Genomic DNA, 21606 nt, shown 5'->3' with positions numbered 1-21606 from the left:
AAGAACAAACGAAGAAAGAGTAAGAAGAAAAAGCAAGGTAGGAAGAAAACAAGAGAAAGGAGGAAGAGAAGAGGAAAGAAGAGGAGAAGAGGAGAAGAGGAAAGAAGAAGACAAGAAGAAAGAATAAGACAAGAAGAAAGAAGAAATGGAAAAGCAAGAAGAGGAGCAAAAGAAGAAAGAAGAGGATAAGAAAAAAGCAGAAGAGGAGAAGGAAGCAGAGAAGAACAAACAAGCAGAGACTCCTAAGGCAACTGGTGATCAAGCCAAATAGGTTGATACCACCAATCCTATTGATCTTCAATCAATAGATGAATCTGAGCTGCTTTGAGGCATCAAACTTGCACATGAAAGACTAGAAGAATTGTGAAGGAAGAAAGAAAAGGATGTCATACAAACTATGGTTGACACCCTTACCAGTCTAATTCTCAGTACCAACCTCTCAAGTACCGATTCCTCTCTCTCTAAGCTCAAACTTCTTTGTACCATAGTGGAGGACCAGGTAATATGCTTGGAAGATGTTGTTGAAGCCACTACAAAGAAGAATCATGAAAAGACACTCACACTTCCTTAGTCAAGAAAATGAATGAGCTTCAGACACAACTACTAAAACAACAGAAGGATATCAGTGTTTCTATGGATGAGGGAAAATCACTTTTGAATAAAATCTACCAGCCCCATCTATTTTGTGACAATGTGCTTAAACAAAAAGATAAACTCCAATCGGAGTTCCAAGCATATATCAACACCTTCAAGATACCCTATGATCTCTTAACTACATATGGGCAAATGGTTCATCACTTTCAGCGTCAAACAACCAAGATGGACTCAAAGATCAGCAACCGGACTAAAGATTTGCAGGAGCTTCAACTACTCTTATTGCCAAGACTACAGATTCTTCATAAATGTTTTCTCAACCTGGAAGCTATCACGGTAACTCAAGTGATGATTACCATTGATGCAATGGAAGAACTGGCATTCCAGATGAAGATTGAAAGTGAGGTTGCTACCTCATTACTTGAGGCATGGACATTGGTCATGAAAACTTTTATGTAGGACTTTAAATTTGTTTTTGATAAATTTCATTCCTTATTGTCATGAACATTTACTCTATTTTTTGTATAAGGAAACAGGGGTTATTTTGCATTACATTGTCATTGTTTGCAAATGGGAAGTAGTGTACATTAAAGTTTTGGTGAATGTTACCATTTCATGTATACTTTCATGTTACCATTTTGGGTTGTAGTGTACATTGTAATTTCTGCAAAAGGGATAGTGTATATGCTTAGGGGGGGTAATTTTGATTGTAGCATCATTTTGTTATTGTTGTAAAAACACTTAGATGTCAAAATTTTCCTAAGTGTTGCCATCAATACCAAAGGGGGAGATTGTTGGCATTTTGATTATGTTTTGATTGTCATTGATGGACACACACTTTCTTGATGTATGAGTTTGTAACGTCTTAAAATTGTGACACTTACAATTTCGACTGCATTTGGGTCTTCACGATGGCGATGCAACGTTAAACCTGAATGGAGACCCCAAAACCTGCTTGTGACACCAAAAACTGCATTTTTCTGCACCTTGGCATGATCCCTCCTTGTACCCTGTTGTCCCGGGAGGTGGGACCATGGCACCCAGCGCCCTGGTCCCTGGCCCTATTTTGGGCTCGGTCTCCTTTTGGGCATCGGGTCTTGAAGTTTGCAAATTGGAAAATATTGTTTCTAGGTTGGCCTAAAGTCAGGAAAATCAGTCTATCAGCCCTAATTGACAGGTATATAAACTACATTTCCCCTCTCAAAAAGGAGGACATATGTGTGCAAAAAGGCGGAAGCGATATTCAAACATTCAAGCATTCAAGCATTCCTTCAAGCAATTGAGCATTCTAAGTCTCCATTCAAGGCTAAGTGTTGCATTCAAGACAAGGATTCAACCATTGAAGAGGAGATCACTTACAACACATTACATACAACATACATTACACCTTCGCATGTAAGAATACAAACATTCTTACAACAAGGTATCAGTACTTGTTTACATTACAAACATTTACATTTACAGCATTCTCATTTCTTGGTTAATTCCAAAACTGGGGTTTGACCTAAAGGCAAACCCCTAATCCCTAACCCCCCAATCGTCCTCTCTTTTCTGTGTGTAGGTTGTAGGTACGCAGCTGTAATTGAAGATCTGGAATCCTTGTGCAGAGACGAACAGATCCACCTTCGTTTCGTGGATTTTTCGGAGGACCGTGTGCACGCCGGGCACCATCGTCCCGTCAACTTTCGCTCAAATTTGCAAAACAGCACCGTCTCGACATTTTACTACTAATTCCAAGTCCGCAGCTTCATCCCGTATCCCTATCTCTGTTTATAAGTGAATCTTTCTTACTTTACATACATTCCTAGTTCAATCATTCTATCTACATTTCTTTACAAAAGAGGGTATCCTTGATGTCTTAACCCTTGAAACTCATTTAGAATCCAATCCTACATGGTGTGGGATTGGATCTTGTGGGTTTCAACCCCTCTTTTGAATGTAAAGTCTTTCCCAAGTGAAAACCATCAACCCTAGTGACCTCCCTTCTCTCTCCTTGGAGTTGGGGAGGGGAGAACAACTAGGGTTTGATTTTTCCGCTTTACAGAGTTATGACTCAATCGGTAATTGTTCCAACTGGTACTGTGTATTATTGAATGTATAGTCTTTAGACTATCAGTGCTTTGCAGAAAATAGTTTACTGGTCACAGTTTGACTAAAGACCCCAAGCGGTATGAGGAGCTCAAGCGGTATGGAGATCCCAAGTGGTTCGAGGATCACAAGTAGTACGAAGGAACCAAGTGGTAGTCAACTTTTGATCGGAAAAATTTGATCTACCAGTATTCTTTTTATACAATTGGTAATTGGTATATTGTATTAATCAGTATTCCTCTATGATGAGTTACCAACTAAAATTTTTGTAATGTGTGATGAGTTATTATCCACCGACACTTTGGTGGTGATTTTGTGTCGTGTTACCAAATGTGTCTAGATGCACTAAACCTAGGAACTTGTAGTCTAGTTCTATTGGACCAACATGAAATCAATTTCCTTTATAAAGACTTCATGTCTAGGCTTTGTATGAGAGATATGTGTGATAGAAAGTGTTATGTGCGATCATTGTAGAGAAGATTAGGTCTATGTGAAGAGATAGAGTGTGGAGATATTGAAGACCGAAGTAATGTTGAAATGCACTAACAATGAGCTGTCAAGGATCTAATTAAGAAGACTATGCTATTAGCTAGATCACTCACTTGTTGATTACTCACATCTTCGACAAGTCTAAAACCCTTAACAGGGCAGGCCCATCAAAGCCTTTGTAAATCCTCTAACAAGGTGGTTCACAACTGTGGATCTGAACTCCTCTAACAAGGTAGTCTTTAATAGGACTTATCTCCTAACAAAGATCTGTTCTGGTGAAGAACATTATATGACCTTAACCGGTCTGGTTTCTATTCTGCAGATAGTTACTTGTGAGTTTCTGCTCACCGTGGTTTTTCACATTTAGGTTTCCACATCAAACATCTTGTGTTATGGTGATTGTGCTTTTGTGGGTGAATGCATTGTTTTCTATTTGGTTTGCATTTATCTTAACCGGTTTATTAGTGAATCTTTTGTACCGGTTATCTGCTAAACTATTTAAAAGTTTGTTTACAGTATTTTTTGGTATACTAATTCACCCCCCCCTCTTAGTATTCATCAGTTTGACTTGTGACCAAAGTTATTACATATAAAACACTAACCAGTAAAGGTAGGACCATTGTTCATATTATCCATTTCATTGTTCATCCTACTTCTATATTGATTCTCCATATGACCAAATTTATTGCAAGTAAAACATCTACCATTGAATTTATAAGCATTAGGTTGTCTTACCGAAGGATTCTTTCTTTTCTTATGATTTACATTGCTCTTTCTAGAACTGGAGGATTCTCCTTTCTCAAATCAAAGTCCTCTCATGTCCTTTCCATGTCTCTGATTATCCAGCATCACATCAAGCCTTGCTAAACTATCATTGAATTTTTATTTGTATTCATTTGCAGTAGAAAGTTCATCTCTTAGGGAAACAATTTTTCTTTCAAGTTATTGTCCATTATTCCTTGATTGTGTCAACTCAAGATTCAACTGATCATTCTCATAGGTGAGTCTAAAGCATTCATTTGATCTTTCTTTTAATTATCAAGACAAACTTTCTTCATTCTTCTTCTGGTCTTCAATCTCCTTAGATAGCTTCATCACAATGGATTGCATCTCATTCTTCAATACAACAATCTTTCTAGCAAGCTTATCACATTCATCAGCTTTGTCCTGATTTTCCATGTTTTGTTCTTCTTTCTCCTTCATCTCATCCATTAGCTCTTTCCTCTTGTCTCTTGAAGTGTTCACTTGATCCTTTAAATCTTTAATGAAGTCTTCTACTGCATTCGAGTTTCTCTTTAAGGAACTTATTTTATTTCTTGTTGCATCAAGATCCTCAAGTACCACACAAAGTTGTCTCTACAAACCGAAATCCATTGATTCAATCTCTTAGACCTTCCTCAAGCAGTTAGGCTTCCTCAGAGGAACTAGGCTCTAATACCAATTGTTGGAATAGAGGAACACTAAGAGGGGGGGTGAATCAGTGTTCTACTGATAAATAAATCTTCAAACTTATTCTCAGACCATTGGAAGAAAATGTCAGAAAGTAAAATGTAGAAACACAAGATAATCAATCACAAAATCATAACACCAAGATTTTTTACGTGGAAAACCAGCAAGGGAAAAACCACAATGGGATTGGAACCCACAATATTCTTATATTTTGATCAAGAGTACATAAATATTATAAAGGGGGAATGCACATCCATTAAGGCTCATTGCCTAGAGTTCATGCTCAAATTACAATGTGGAAGTCTCACTAACTTACAAATCATTTACATTGAGAACTACAATGATTGAACTCCAAGATAGCATCAAACAATGCCTGGATGAGTTTCAGTTAAGTGTAAAAAAGTCTGACTATAACACCTCTGCAACTCTGCTTTGTTCTGCTTCTCAATCAGCTACCGAATCAAGAATGTGCACGTGAAACTGCACCAAATAGCATTATTGATCACTACTCATTCATACCATCCCTCAAAATGATCTTCTACATCGGTCATATCTAACCACAATCACAAAATAAAACATTTGTCAAGTCAGCCAACCATAATATGCAACGTAACATGTAATCGGGTGTCATCTTAGACTGAATCTCCAAAACATATGCAGATCAACGAGATAAAGTCTAAATGATTTTTACATGTCAGCCCTATCAACCCATGCACAAATCTCACCACTGCAAAGATTCTGGATCAGAAGTGCTTTGCTTATCCTAAAATACAGGTGACAAATTACCGAACCACTTCCGCTATCGGTTACCAAAAACCATAACTACCAAATAGAATTTCTGAGGAGAGTTGTCATCATTGACAACCATAATCCATTATCCATGCACTAGAGTCCACCGAATGAGTGTCAATTGCCAATAGGGTTACCTTCTTAAGGGAGAAGTCTAAAGCATTGGAGAAGTTCAAGATTTTCAAGGCTAGAGTTGAAACCAAGACTAGATTGAAGCTAAAGTGTTTGAGATCTGATAGAGGTGGAGAATTCACTTTTGGTGAGTTTAATGCATACTGTTAAGAGCATGGAGTTAAGAGACAGTTATCTTCTCCTAGAACTCCACAAAAAAATGGTGTTGTACAAAGGAAGAATAGAATAGTTCAAGAAGTTGCTAGAACCATGATGATTGAAGGAAATGTCTCGCATGTATTTTGGAGAGAAGTTGTGAGTACTGCAGTATATACTCTTAACCAGGTAAATGTCAAAAGTGATATTGGTAAGACTCCTTATGAGTTATGGTTTGGTTATGCTCCTATTATTAGATATTTAAATTTTTTGGGTTGTCAATGCTATATCAAAAGAGATGAAGATCTTGTAAAGTTTGATGCTAGATGTGATGAAGGAATCTTTCTTGGTTATTCAACTAAAAGTAAGGCCTACAAGTGTTATAATAAAACAATGAGAAAATGGTCGAAAGTGATAATGTGAAGGTTGATGAAAGTAATGTGAGAAAGATTAAATCTTGTAGATAATATGATTATGATGATCAAGATGCTAGTTTAGATAAAGGAAAATCGGTGCAGAATCATGTTCAGGTTGATCTGGAAAAGACAAAAAATCAATGAGAAGTTGCAAAAATAAATACAGAAGAAAGAGTTCAAGAACCTGAAATTCAAGAGAATCCTAAAACTCCTAGGTATGTGAGATTGATTCATTATTCAGAAAATGAGATTATTGGAGATAAGAATAAAAGTGTGATGACTAGAAGAAAACTTGTTGAAGAAACTTGTTTGATTTTTAATATTGAGCCTAAGAATGTTGATGAAGCCTCCAAAGATGAAAATTGGATTAAATCTATGGAAGAAGAATCGAATCAAATTGAGAAAAATGATACATGGATTCTTGTTCATAGACCTTAGAATAAAAATGTAATTGGAACTAAATGGGTATTTTGGAATAAGTTGAATGAATAGGGTGAAGTTGTGTGCTTGATGATTATTGTAATGTATTCATCACTTGTTGTCATTGATGAAACACTCTCACACACACATGTTATTACATTGATTACCAGTGTAACTTCATTGATTTACACTGTTAACTGATATGTTTAAGGTCTATCTCTAATCGGTACTCTGTGTCAACCGGTATGTGCCTAAGAGATAACCCGTGGTTACATTAACTCAGCATCAAAATGAAGATCAAGATCAAGATCAAGCAGAAGATTCCAGGACAATGGTTCACATATTTTGTTCCAACCGGTATTGACTATTCTAACTAGTATCCATTTTTTGTGATGAGTTACCAGTACCATTTGTTTGGCAGTCATTTTTGTGATGAGTTATGTTTAATTGTCTAGATATGTTGTACCTAGGAAATTGTGTTCCTATGACTGACATAAGATTTGTATGTCTATTTAAAGAAATCTTAGTGAATCATTTAAAGAGACAGAACTGATATAGAAGAGGAGATTTATGTGAATATTGATATGCATAAAGAGTGAAATCTTTTGTTGAAGAGAGATAAGTGTTAAGATGAAGAGAAGTGTTGAATGTACTTAGAATGATCTAATCGAGAAAGTCTTGTGCTACTCAGAACATATCAAACCTTTCTTGTTGTTTTCTAATCATTACAACATAATCAAATCCGCTAATCGGGTAAGCTCTAACAAGCTTCATTGTACAAATCCTCTAACAAGGTGATCCATTAGTTTGGATTCTCAAATCCTCCAGCAAGGTTACTCTTAACAATGTAGTACTCTTAACAGGGTATAAGATTCTAATCAATATTGGGATCTCTAACAAGATTCTCTCCTAGCAGAGTGCTTTGTAAGACCTTAACCGATCATTTATCTATTACTGCAGATAGTTAACTTGTGAGTTCCATCTCACCGTGGTTTTTACCTATTTGGGTTTTCCACGTATAAACACTTGTGTTATGGTGGATGTTGTTATTTCATTTTGGATGGCATGTATTTTGTTTAAATGCTTGGTTAAGTTCATCTACCGGTTAGTGTTTGAAGTTGTGTTTGTTTTGGTGTCACTAATTCAGCCCCCCCTCTCAGTGCTTTTCAAGACAATCAATTGGTATCAGAGCCTAACTTCTTTGAATCCTAACTGCTTAGAAGGGTATCTTGAAACTACCATGGGGGACAAGAGCTACTTTGAGATGGTTAGAGAGATAGAAGCTAGCAAAAATGAAATTGAATCCCTTAGGGGCAAACTAAAAGTTTCTCAAGTTAAAAGGAGAGAGCTATCTGAAAAATTGCTGGAAATATTTGATAATAGTTCTTTAGGTGAAGCCAACATTGAAGCTTTAGCTGATGAAGTTGAAAAGGTGAACGATGAAAAATTGAATCTAAGGAGAGAGCTAGAAGGTCTCACTATCCACATGAGTCAAGAACTGGAAGCTAGAAGAGTTGTTGAAGATCTTATCAAGGTAAGAGATCAAGAGATCATAAAGATCAAATGGGAAAAGGATACTATACATGAGGACTCGATTGCTAAAACAGAAGAAAAGGAGAACCTAAAGCTAGATCTTGAGTTGGCATTGTCTCTGAAAGAGAATCTGTCTAAGTATAATGAAGATCTTGTCAAAAAGCTTATTGAAGCCAATGATAAATTGGAGAAGTTTGTCAAAAGTTATATCATGCTAAAAGAACAAATTCAATCATAGAGAATGAAGGGTAATATCTCTGGACTTGGTTTTCATACAATTAAAAAAGGTGAATCCTTCGGTACAAAGAACAAAAATACTTCTAAAGTTAATAAGACTACTGGTAAGAAGGTTTTTAAACCTATCTGCTTTGTTTGTCACAAGCCTAGTCATACTACAAATGTTTGTAGAAACAAACCTAACAAGATTGCAAATTACAATACTAATGCTAGGTATGTGTCTATAAAGTTTGAAGGTCATTGCTACACATGTGGAATGTATGGGCATAGACATATTAAGTGTAGATATGAATCAAACAATCCTATACCACACATGCATCCTAGACCAAAAGGTGACCGGATAAGGAATTTTGATAACCGGGTAAACCGGAACTGGCAAAGATCTTATGGAAACTAGTTTAGTCCATTCAAAATGGAAAAGGAAACAAATGTTGTTTGCACCTTTTGTAATAACTTTGGTCATGTGGCTATGAACTACAAAAGAAGAACAAGAAGAGGAAATACAAGACCCTAGAGATCATCTGGTATGTTCTGTTACCATTGCAACAAACTAGGGCACTTAGCAAAGTTTTGCAGATCAAGAAATAATAGACCAGTCAACTCCTTTAAGGATCAGAAAGGCAAATAGAAAGTTGATATCGAGGAAACCAGAGAAGATATGAATCAAATTTGGAAAAAGAAAGGCGATGACTCACCTGGAGAAGAAATTGTTCCTTCACCCAGTGAAGAGAACCCAACACCGGTGACTTAAGCCTATCTAACACGGCTAGGGGGAGCTTAATGGTAAAACATCTCCAGACCCCTTGTAAAATGAGCGGGAAAGAATTTTTGAATTATAAATTTTTTATGACTTTTTGTTAAACTGTTATCAACTGGTATTTCACTTAAGCGGTAAATAAAATTAGGGTTTGTAACCTAAAGTGCGAGGATTTATTACAGTTGATAAAGAGGATAAAAACAATTTTTACTTTATCATTTTTACCCTAACTCTTTTGAAAAAGAAATTTGAAGCAATTGTAGAGCAAAACAAGATTGTCTTCTTATCAATTGGAAAGTTGTTTCTCGTTTAGAGAAATAAAGTTGAATCAAAAGTTATAGAGAGGGGAATGGGTGTGCATTTGAACATTTCAACTGGGAAACGGAGCGACGTGCAAGATACAAGGTATTTCTTTGTATACCGCTTTGAAACTTGTTTATCTAGAATGACATCTACTTCTAAGCCTATAGAGAGGTTGATGATTATTGTTGAGCCTAAGGAAGATATAAAGGAAGATGAAATTATGTCTTATAATGCATTATCACAAGTCCTGAGCGGTGTAATGGTCAAAGGTGACTTGTCTAGCTATATAGATTGCAAAATAGAAGATTTAGGAACTCTACACATCTATACTCAGCTCAAATCACTTTGTGATAAGAGCGGAAAGATTGAAACCAAATATGCTAGGGTTTTTGAAAAAGGATTTCATAATGCCGCATATTTTCTTGAATATTTTGAGGATGAACACATAAGAATCATCTTGAGTTGAGTCCATAGAGAGAATATGTATTTGGAAAGGACCCATACAATAACCAAGGAGGCTATTAGGGTTGTAATGGGTTATTGTTCAACCGATGAAATTCCTATTTTAAGGAGAATTTCAAAAGATATTGTCTTCAAGTTAACTGGTTTTACATTTGATAAGCGTGCTTCCTCTATCAACACTATTAGAGACCCTGTAGTGGAACTTGCAGCAATGGTGATAGGCTACCAGGTATTTGTGATAATGTAGACTATGATATTTTTGAAGCTATCAGAGACCAATTATTTCAAAATTTGAAATCCATTAAGAAGGACAACACACAAAAGTTCAAATATGGTCAGCTATTAGCCAGATTATTTTTCTATTTTCAGAACTTCCTACCGGGTATTAGAGATATTGAATGGTCCAAGGAACAACCAGTCAATGCATAGATCAAGAACAACATTAAGGATGTGAAGAATAATTTTTTAGCTACCATGAACAAGTATTTTAAAGAATTTCAGAAAAAGATGAGCATGAGAATGTGGTTACCTGAAGATGTGGTAAATCACTTTGCAAAGGACATAATCTTCACTGTTACCACTAACTTTTTCTTGATGCAAGCAATTGAACCCAGAGAGGAAGAGATGGAAGATATGAGCTATGAGGTTAATCATGATTTACTGGTCATCTATGCTAATACCCTATTAGCATCGCCTAAAGATAAAAAGAAGGCAAAATTGGACATTGTGGTAGTCCAAGTTTGCATCAATTGAAACCGGTACTACACCTGTAGCTAAAGTGAAAGGAAAGAAAAAGAAGTATGATAAAAAATCTCCTATGAAAAAGACCACAAGGGTGACTTGGAGTGTCCTAACCAAGAAGGAACCAGCACCTAAAGTATATATAAAGAAGGAGAATGCACCAAAGAAGACAAATCAGAAACTGATTTTGTAACCATAGTCTGAGGGTACAAATTATGAAGAAGAACCAAAGAAGGAAAAAGGAACTAGCAAGAATACCTAAGAAGGTAAAGGTAGTGCCAAAGGAAACTACACCTATAGATATTTCTACCTACAAACCTAACACAACCTTTGAGAGGACAATGAAGTCATTAGGAAGAAATAGGTTTGATAATGTCAAAGAACATTTTGATTCTTTTACTAAAGATGAGTAGAAGAAAGTAATCCAACAAGTAATTACTTATTTGGGTCATTACAATAGATTTTTGCATGATTTGGAGAAAGATATTTCAATCTCTTTATATAATACTTTGTTAGATAAAAAGGAGGAAGCAATTCAATTGGAAAAGAAAATTTTTGATGAAATATTTGTACAGTATTTTCCCAATCTATCATCGGATGGAATTAGTGCTCTAATTGAGAAATACAAAGAATATTTTGATTTTAAAGTGAGAAGATTGAAGCTTCTTAATGCAAAAAAGTCAGTGGTTGAGTCTGAGACACATCACCTAGCCTATGTAGTTAAGCAGAGGGAAGAAGTCTTCCACTCTAGCAATAAGGATAATACTACAGATGATGTTCCTCAACCGGAAATAGATGAAGAGAAAATTGTTCAAGTTGACATAGTCTATCCAACCAAGAAGAAGGATGATTCCATTATTCTTGTTCATGAAGATATTCAGGACATAGTAGACCTATCTGGAGACATTACTACATCAGATATGGATCCTCCTACAATCACTGCAGTACAGGTTACATTACTTGAACAATTGGGCATTCAACTCACAATGGATAATGAACCGACAACAGAACAACTGGAGAAACCCCAATCTCCACCAATCATTGAGACTACTCAAAATGAGTCTACTGAGGAAGCTATTACTCAGCAAACTAGAGATACCAAAGAGAAGAACACAAGAAGAGCCACCATTAAGAGTGTATCCCCTGAACCGACGAAGCAGAAACTACTTGATGATGATGAAGATTATTCAAGTATCTCAGGACCCATTGACATGAACACCTTGAGTGCATCAAAAATGATGAAGATTTCTAATTCTATGCAATCTCGAGCATACAAGAAGTGACTGAAAGAGAAAAGGATTGAAGCAGAGACAATCTAGAATGCAATAGAAATTTTGTCTAGTTTACTACCGGAAACAGTTGTTGCACATCTTCCCACTCCCATTAGAAAACTTGGTCAGTTAGTTGTATATGCATCTGATCAAATCAAATCACTTGAAGATGCTTCTCAAATGTTTGCTGAGAAGAGCCACAAGAAGATATATGGAGATGAACTAGCTAAGAACATTGAAAGTGGCAAAATGGCTTTATCTCATAATGGAAGTCTGTTGAAGAAAGCTATTGAATTTGGAGGGAAGTATCTTGCCTCTACCTCCAATGTTACATTCTTTTATTCTGATATTTCTAAGAGTCAAGTTGAAACTAGGCAGGAAATTGAAAGGTTATGCAAGGCATATGTCCCACTCTAGGACTCCATTCATGCCTTTAACCAGTCTATAGATGATTTGCATGAAAGATTAAATAGGAATGATAATGAGAAGGCTAAGAGATTCTGATCTCTAAGAGAGATCAAGAGTCAGCTCACCTCACAGGTCGACATTCTTCAGAGAGCCTACTCCAATGCAGAAGCTATTCTTGCTACTCCTGAAACCTGCATGCTAGACTCAATGGAAGAATTCTATTCCCAATTGATGTCTACCTTTAAGTATACGGATAACATACTGGAATCATGGGAAAATGTTCTATCCCAGATGAAGTAGAGTTTCAATGATATTTTTATGCGACTAGCCAATGCATGAACTTGTTTAAAATTGTAATATATGATGAACACTTTGATACAAATTTTCTATATATATGTATATATTTTACTTTATCATTTTGGCATTGTTGTCAAAGGGGGAGTAATAGTATGTATGTGTTTTTTTGAAAATTTTGTATTTATGCATGCATTAAGGGGGAGTGTTGCATTAAAAAAGGGGGAATATGAGTACATATGTATATATGTTGTGTATGCACACTTAGTGGTATTGTATTACTTTGAATTTTTTTTCTAAGTGTTGCCATCAATGCCAAAGGGGGAGATTGTTGGCTTGATGATGATTGTAATGTATTCATCACTTGTTCTCATTGATGAAACACTCTCACACACACATGTGATTACATTGACTACCAGTGTAACTTCATTGATTTACACTGTTAACTGGTATGTTTTAGGTCTATCTCTAGTTGGTACTCTGTGTCAACTAGTATGTGCCTAAGAGATAACCTGTGGTTACATTAAGTCGGCATCAAAATGAAGATAAAGATGAAGATGAAGATCAAGTAGAAGATTCCAGGACAACGGTTCACATATTTTGTTCCAACCTGTATTGAATGTTCTAACCGGTATCCATTTTTTGTGATGAGTTACCAGCACCATCTATTTGGCAATCTTTTTTGTGATGAGTTATGTTTAATTGTCTAGATACAGTGTAGCGAGGAAATTGTGTTCCTATGGCCGACATAAGATTTGTATGTCTATTTAAAGACATCTTAGTGAATCATTTAAAGAGAGAGAACTAATATAGAAGAGGAGATTTATGCAAATATGGATATGCATAAAGAGTGAAATCTTTTGTTGAAGAGAGATAAGTGTTAAGATGAAGAGTAGTGTTGAATCAACTTAGAATGATCTGATCAAGCAAGTCTTGTGCTACTTAGAATAGATCAAAGCTTTCTTGTTGTTTTCTAATCATTACAACATAATCAAATCCCTTAACCGGGTAAGCTCTAACAAGCTTCATTGTACGAATCCTCTAACAAGGTGATCCATTAGTTTGGATTCTCAAATCCTCTAGCAAGGTTACTCTTAACAAGGTATAATCTTCTAATCAAGCCTAGGATCTCTAACAAGATTCACTCCTAGTAGAGCACTTTGTAAGACATTAACCGGTTACTTATCTATTACTATAGATAGTTAACTTGTGAGTTTCATCTCATTGTGGTTTTTACCTATTTGGGTTTTCCACGTATAAACACTTGTGTTATGGTGGATGTTCTACTTTATGTGGATGTTGTTATTTCATTTTGGATAGCATGTATTTTGTTTAAATGCTTGGTTAAGTTCATCTACCGGTTAGTGTTTGAAGTTGTGTTTGTTTTGGTGTCATTGATTCACCCCCCCCCCCCCCCCCTCTCTCAGTGCTTTTCAAGACCATTAGAAGTTGTCCAAAATAAAACTAGACTTGTTTGTAAAGGTTATTCACAGATGGAGGGTATTGACTATGAGGAGAATTTTGCTCCGATGGCTAGAATTGAAGTTGTTAGATTATTTCTTGCCTAGGTTGCTCATAAGGATTTCAAGGTTTATCAGATTGATGTCAAATCATGTTTTCTTAATGGAGAATTGGAAGAAGTCTACATTGAGCAATTGGATGGATTTCAGTTGACAGATGAAAAAGACACAGTTTGTCAGTTGAAGAAAGCATTGTATGGATTAAGCAAGCCCCTAGATCCTGGTATGACATATTGGATAAGTATTTGATGAAGCTTGGATTCAATGAAAGGTATTGCTGACAGTAATATTTACTTCAAGATTGATCAGAATAATATCTTGATTATTGAATTTTTTGTTGATGGCATTATCTTTCGAGGAAATTATTGCCTATGTAAGAAATTTGTTGAAGAGATGCAAAATAAATTTGAAATATCTATGATTGGTGAAATGAAATTATTTCTAGGATTGTAAAGTAATCAGTTGGATAAAGGTATTTTTATATCTTAGTCTAAATATGTGAAGGAATTGTTGAATAAATTTGGTTTTGAAGACTCTAAACCTATTGGTACACCTATGGTGACCAGATGTAAGCTGACAAAGGATGATGATTCTCTGAAAGCTCATTTGACCAAATATAGATCTATGATTTGTGGTTTGTTGTATTTAACTCAAACTAGAACTGATATAATGAATGTTGTGTGTCGTGTTTCTATATTTCAACCTAACCCTAAGGAATCTCATGCTACTACTATAAAGAGGATATTCAAATATTTGAAACGGATAGTTGATTTTGGTTTGCACACTATTCTAAGAACGGTGACTTTACTTTGAATGCATTTATAGATGCTGATTGGGCAGGTGATGTTGATGATCAGAAAAGTAATATAGGTGGTGCATTCATTTTGGGAAATAATTTAGTTTCTTGGACAAGTAAGAAGCAAAATGTTATTTCCTTATCTACTACAGAAGTTGAATACATTAATGGTACTAGCAATTGTACTCAGGTAGTTTGGATGAAGTAGATGTTGAAGGATATAGGAGTTATTTATGATGAGCCTATTTCTATCTATTGTGATAATTCAAGTACTATCAATATTTTAAATAATGTAGTGTTACACTCCAAGACAAAACATATATCAATTAAGTTTCATTTCTTGAGAGAGAAAGTTAATGAGAAAGAAGTCGGATTAGAGTATGTATCTACAAAGGAAGAGATTGTAGATATCTTTATGAAACCTTTGCCTAAAGATACTTTTGAGTATCTTAGAGATAAGTTAGGGGTAATTGCCCTTCCTAATGAGAGCTAAGGTGCAAGGATTTGCATCAGTCCGGTGAATTTCACATAGGTATTTTATGCTCTGGATTAGTGAATGAGTGTGGTACTTAGGGGGAGTAGTCAGTGCTAGTGTTGGTGGTTTAGATGTATAGATTTGTGAAGATAATTAAAGTGGGGAGAGAAGCCTAATTCTTGAACCTTTGTCATGGATACCAAAGGGGGAGAGAAGCATGTGAAAAACTATGTAAGAGAGCAGAGCATTTTGAGATTTAAGTTGTTTGTCAAAAGGGGAAATTGTTGAGAGTTGATTTCTTTCTTTGCATTGATTGTTTTTCACATTCATATGTTGCCATCAATGACAAAGGGGGATATTGTTGGATATTGGCTGATATGTTTTCATTGATGTGTTGTCATTGATGTCACCATAGGTGGATATTGTTAATGAGGAGTGATGAGTTGAGATATTATCTCCTTTTATTCCTAGAACTCATAAGGTTTTTTCATGTTTTAACTTGTATAATGGGACAGTAATGATGTATTTAATTTTGACTATATGCATTTCATATGTTAGATGAACCCATTAAATCATGTTTTGCCTTTGCCAATTAATCATGTTGCCATGCCAGTTATTCCTGTAGCCATGTGATTTGTTCGTGTTGTCATATGGATTGTCATAGGTGATATTATGTGTGAAATGAACAATTTTTATGATTAATTAAAATAGATATGTATATGCTTGTATGTTCTCTCTTTTTGATTGTAGGAATAAATGAGATGTTGTGGTGAAGGTTGTCCTGTCACGTCAAGAAGGAAGCTTGTGTTATTCAAGGGGTGACTAAGAGTTAAAATCAATGAAGAGGATAATGGGCATGTAGAACGACAAAGGAGTAGTAGGGCGTACAAGATTCATTTATTTCTGACTTTAGTGAGCATCAATCTTGTAATACCACCACGCTATATTCTTGGTTGTGGTTTGGTGTAGATCCACATTTTTAGTGGTTGAACTCCGACTGTTCTCCTTCATGAATGATATCCACCTCTTCTCATCGGCGTGATCTTAATCGTAGGAAGTTATTGTAATTTTATTTAAATAGGTTTCTTTGTCTCTTCTCTGGGGTTAGAAAGAAAGAGAGGGACAAACAAGAAGAAGATTTAGAAATAAAGTTGCAGAGTGTTTTAGTTTTCTTTCATTCCGAATGATGTATTGACTTTTGAAAAACAATGAATAAAGTTATGTTATTCTGAGCACTTAGAGTTATTTTGGAAGCCTGGATACACTCATCCAAGGGGCCCCACTTGGTGAGTGATCTTGTGCCTTTGTTAAATTTAGTTTTCTTTTTTTGCCATAGTAGACATCCTAGCATTGACTATTCCTACAACCACTGGAAACATATCCATTGATTGTTCCTACAGCCAAAGCAAATAGAGTAGTTCTTGTTTGACAGCTCTGGGCTTAGTTAATATTTCTTTAAGTGAGTTTTACATTATTGCAAATTTTTCCTGTAGCCATTCAATTGTTTTAATTCTTGCTTTCTTTTCCCAAATAGATTTTAGTTGCTGCAGTGATGTAGGATAGCTATCGCAGGAACTTAGTGCATATATAATGCAGACCCATTTCAAGTAATACATCCCTGGGTTGACAATCAAATGAACTTCAGTTATGGAGATAATAACTTCACATCGTGAATGTCCAAACTTCAGGTTGACACTTTAACTATAGTTATTATTCTTATTAGTGGAGCGAACAAGGAGATTGTTGGAAAGTTTTATGTGTATTCCAGTGTTGTAGTTTGATTGGATGAGTTGGTTTAGCTTGTGTATTATAGATGAGTTGATGTGGTTTAAAGGGTTTCTAGCATATTATCTATAGATAGTTCAATCTCGTTTGTGGAGGTCCACATGATGATTAATTGAGTTATAAGATCTAGTATTGAGGATGTTATGTAGTTGTTTGTGTTATTCAGTATTCTAGTTTGTGCTCAGTATTGCTCTGGAATTGATATATATTTGGTTGTAGATGTTTGGGATGTGTTCCATATGTTGATATGTATCCTCAATTTGAGTGGTTCATGATTTGGAAGACCACAAGCAAATATTTTAGTTTGATAGTCAGTTATGGTGATGTTCTTGTGCTCTATTAGAAAGATGATGATGCTTCTAGTAATCCGAGTTGTTGCAGTTGTTGTGATGCAATTCATGTTTCTTGTGAATGTATCTAGATCATGTTCTATGCATATAGGTCATCTACATTGATTATTGTGTGTTATATTGAATGTTTTTCTTGTTCAGTGATGTTCTTCGTGTTGTGACATTCTCGATGATTGTAGTGTGTTTTGGATGATCGAGGCATAATTATTGGAGATGTTTCATATTTGTGGTATTGATTTGGGTCCAGACTATGTCTTAGCTGCCATTTTTTTGATCTACATATATTGTTGTAGCGTGTGAGGATATTATTTTTTAATTTGTATTGAGGATTTGGCCGACCTCCATTTCATGGCTTGATGTCCTATATAAATATATGTAATAATCATGTAAGATTTATCTTTGCGAGTGTCTACATTGTGTACGCGAGTGAATAATTGAGTTGGATGTGCGAACAAGTGATTTGATCTTTCAGAAGTGTGAAGGAGAAGAGAAGTGTTGCAAAGCAAACTGTGTGCTTAACCAAAACTGTACTCGGGAATATGGATATGTTATTTTCATAGTTTATATGATCTGGATTGTAGTCCAAATGCTTGTGTAAGTCAATGAGATTTCCTATAAGGTAGTGAGCCTTCACTTAAGGTTGTAGCCTTTCTAGGTTTCTTATTTTGAGTAGTGAGCTCTAGGCAGTGTGCCTGAATGCATGTGCATTCCCATTGTAATATTCACATTTACTTCTAATAGGGTATTATATCATTGTGCGTAAGTTCCCACCATGTTTTTTCCCTTAACTGAGTTTTCCATATCAAAAAACTTGGTGTTATGTGTGTTATTGATGTGGCATTTTTCATGCTTTAACTATTAATTATCAGATTTGATTTGTAGTTTAAGTTGCAATAAGTTTTGGTGCAAACTGATTCACCCTCCCCCTCTTAGTTTGCTACATTATTGCCAACACGAAAAGAGGTTGAAGCTTTTGCAAAAAGCATGGGAAACCAAAAGAGGTAGTCTGGAAATCTAGAAGTACTACTCCTATTTCTCAGCCTTCCAAGCCCAGATCATCAGTTAAGCCATCCGGTGGAGTTCAAGGGAAGAAATCAATCAGATTTATGGTAGTTGATGAGGAAGAAACTGAATCAGATGAGGTAGTAAGAGAAGTAAAGGTAAAATATCCTAAGGCCACCAAGGTCACTAAGGAGAAACCATTCGACAAAACAAGATCCAGCAAGAAACCAAAATTTGAGCTTGATGAGGCATTGAAGTTACGATAACTTCAAGGTAATTACACTATTGTGCCCCCTATTACATTAGAATGGATGGTTAATTTAGTTGTCAAGAACAGTAATTTGAAACCACTATCTGAGTGTTATGATTTTTTTAATGAAAGTGGGATGAGGACATTATAAGAAGCTATAGTTAAATATATGAATGTATATAGTAAAGCCTTGATATAGTTATTATCTGTAATTCCAAAGATTTTGTATGACATTTTGGATTCTTGGAGACTAACAACAAATAAAGAAGATGAAAAATTGAAGGAATATATATTAGTCAATTTAAGTTCTTTTATTTCTAAGGAGGAGATAGTTAGATTACTCCAGTTGGCCGAGGATAAGTTTCGAAGTAAGCACAGAGTAAATAAGATCATGTTCGGTAAAATTGATGAAAATACTAAGAAAACAAAGAAAATTTGGAGAAAAGTTTTAGAAGAATCAATATGAAGTCAATCCGGCAAAGGAACAAGATGACACTCATCTAGAAATAGAGTAGCCCAAGGTGGATATACCTTCAATTCTTGAAGTGCAGTTAGTTAAATAGATAGTGGGTGATACTTTTTTTCTAGAAGATCAATCAGCAAAACATGTAGAAGTCAATTCTTTGGGAGAAAGTAGAATGAAGAGTGATGTAGGTGTGGGTAAAGCTGATATAAAAGATAAAGTTGAGATCCCTCTGGTGCCTGAAAAGGAAGTAGTTGCAGAAGAAAATGTGGGGAAGAAAGAGATCAAGGTTGACGTTGGAACTGAACCAAGAGATACTATAGAGAATATGAAAGGTAAGCAAGTCATTGATGGCCCATAATTTATACAAGGACCAATCAATCTTGCTTCTCTTTCTCCCATATAGAGACTTCAGTTGGCATCTTTTACTCAAGCCAAAGCCAATGAAGATCTTCTAAAATCTCACACTTAAGATATCTTTTTAATGAGCATGGCATTCATTACTTTGGAGAATTTAATGCCCTCATTCGAATAGGATATATCTAATACTTCATTCAGGCAATTGAAAAGTCAAAAATCTTTTGAGAAATCTACAAAGGTAAAGGTCTGAAATGAATTTGATGCTAAAAGGCTTCACACCTTGAAGAAAATAATCTCAAATGATAGACCCACATTAAGAAATTGTGTGAAAAGCATGAAGGATGAAATAGTAACTTATATAAATCATGCTTATCCCTGAACAAATTCACTGTGGATATTGAGAAGAAATCTCATGATTACAAGGTTCAGTTGGAAAGGTTATCTTAGTTAGTTGATCCTTCATCAAATTCATTAAGACAACATGAAAATCAAGTAATTTCATTGCTTGAGAAGATTTAGAGTCTAAGCTATGATCAGGAAAGGTTAATTGGCAAAGTTGGAGAACTTAGGAGTCATATTGTCCCTAAGTTGGATGTAATGCTAAATGCTCTTCAAAATGCTCAAAGTTCTCTCAAGACAAATGATTTGGTTGATCTCAAGACCGCAAAGCATAGTCTTATCTTCTCAGTGGGTTTATAACAGTTTTTGAGAATCTACAAAAGGGTTGGGATAGTCACTTGGACTCTTTGAAGAATTTGTATGCAAATATTTTCAAGTTTTTGTGAAGTCTGTATAGCATTTTTGGCCTCAATTCTTGATTTTTGGTATCTTGCCTTTGTCATTGATATCAAAGGGGGAGTGTATAGGAGTGAAAAATATTGATCTAAGGGGGGGATCTTTAATTCTTTGATTATTTGGAATCCAGTGATTAGATTTTTGGTTGTGGTGTATATATTTTGGTCTCGGTCTGACACTTAGTCATTTTTCACTAAGTGTTACCATCAATGCCAAAGGGCAAGATTGTTAGCAAGAGAAACTGCATGTATGTTGAGATGTGTCATTTATGGAAAATCATATAAAAATTGGCATATGTACTTCATTTTTCATCATTCTGGAAGATTGATTGAAGATTGATCAAGTATTGGTGAGGTTCGGTAAGAACAATGTATCTGACAGAGTGTATGGTGTTATGGATCTAGGAGATGTATTGTGGATATGCAATTTACCTTATTCCAATTTTGTGGTCTCCAGTGATAAGTTTTGTGTAAGTTAGAAGATACGATAATCATGTTTTGGCTAGAACAATGGTTATCAGTGGTAACGTGTGATAATTCATTTTGTGGATCTTGCGGATCAATTTTGGTGATTGATTATGTGTTTGAGGTTGATGAATTGACATGTGGGAAGTGTGTGGACATTTTGTTTTAGTCCTCCTAGTTGTTTATGATTAGATTGAGCCGACTTGTGTACACATTTCATCTTTTGTAACGTGTTCTTGAAGTGGACATGGTGGTGACCTAAATTGGTGATGCAGATATATAAGACAAGTTTATTTGTTCATTTTGGTAATAGGTGATTATGTGAGATATGTGTATGAGAGATTTTGTACACTTTCACATACACAAGGTAAAGATTGGTGTTCTGGTATGTTGCAAAATATTAGAATAGAGTAGTATTCCAAAGTAGAGTAAGAATATGTTTTGTGCTTAACCAGAACCTGTTGGAATCCAAGAACACTAAGAGGGGGCGGTGAATTAGTGTTCTGTCGGTTTCTGTATTTTTAGCCGTATTAAAAAATCCACTTATTAACCAGTATGCATAAAAGAGAGGAACAACAAGTAGAAGTGATGCAACCACAAGAACATACACCATAACATAGAGATATATACGTGGAAAACCTCAAAGAGGAAAAACCACAATGGGATTGGTAACCCACAATATCTATCCACTAGCCAAATGAATAAATATTACAAATAGGGGCCTGCACATGCAGGAAGGAAAATAGCCTAGAGCACATTTCTCATCACAAAAGGAGCATCATTGACTACAAACACCAAATATGGAGTAACATACAAAATTCTTAATTC

The 21606-nt window shown here is 35.4% G+C and overlaps 1 protein-coding gene across 1 annotated transcript in view; it reads left to right on the top strand.

Annotated features, from left to right (window-relative positions):
• The first annotated feature begins 11465 nt into the window (after positions 1-11465).
• Positions 11466-21606, top strand: part of LOC131857921 (spore wall protein 2-like) — a 53607-nt gene continuing 43466 nt past the window's right edge. Inside the window, exons 1-2 of the mRNA XM_059210710.1 lie at positions 11466-11736; positions 19285-19494. Of these exons, the coding sequence (XP_059066693.1) occupies positions 11466-11736; positions 19285-19494 (481 nt within the window). The remainder of the gene's footprint in view (positions 11737-19284; positions 19495-21606) is intronic.

Source organism: Cryptomeria japonica, chromosome 8 (assembly GCF_030272615.1).
Source record: "Cryptomeria japonica chromosome 8, Sugi_1.0, whole genome shotgun sequence".
Taxonomy (NCBI): Eukaryota; Viridiplantae; Streptophyta; class Pinopsida; order Cupressales; family Cupressaceae; genus Cryptomeria; species Cryptomeria japonica.
Note: the sequence above shows the minus strand (reverse complement) of the source record. Positions and strands in the feature narration are given on the sequence as shown.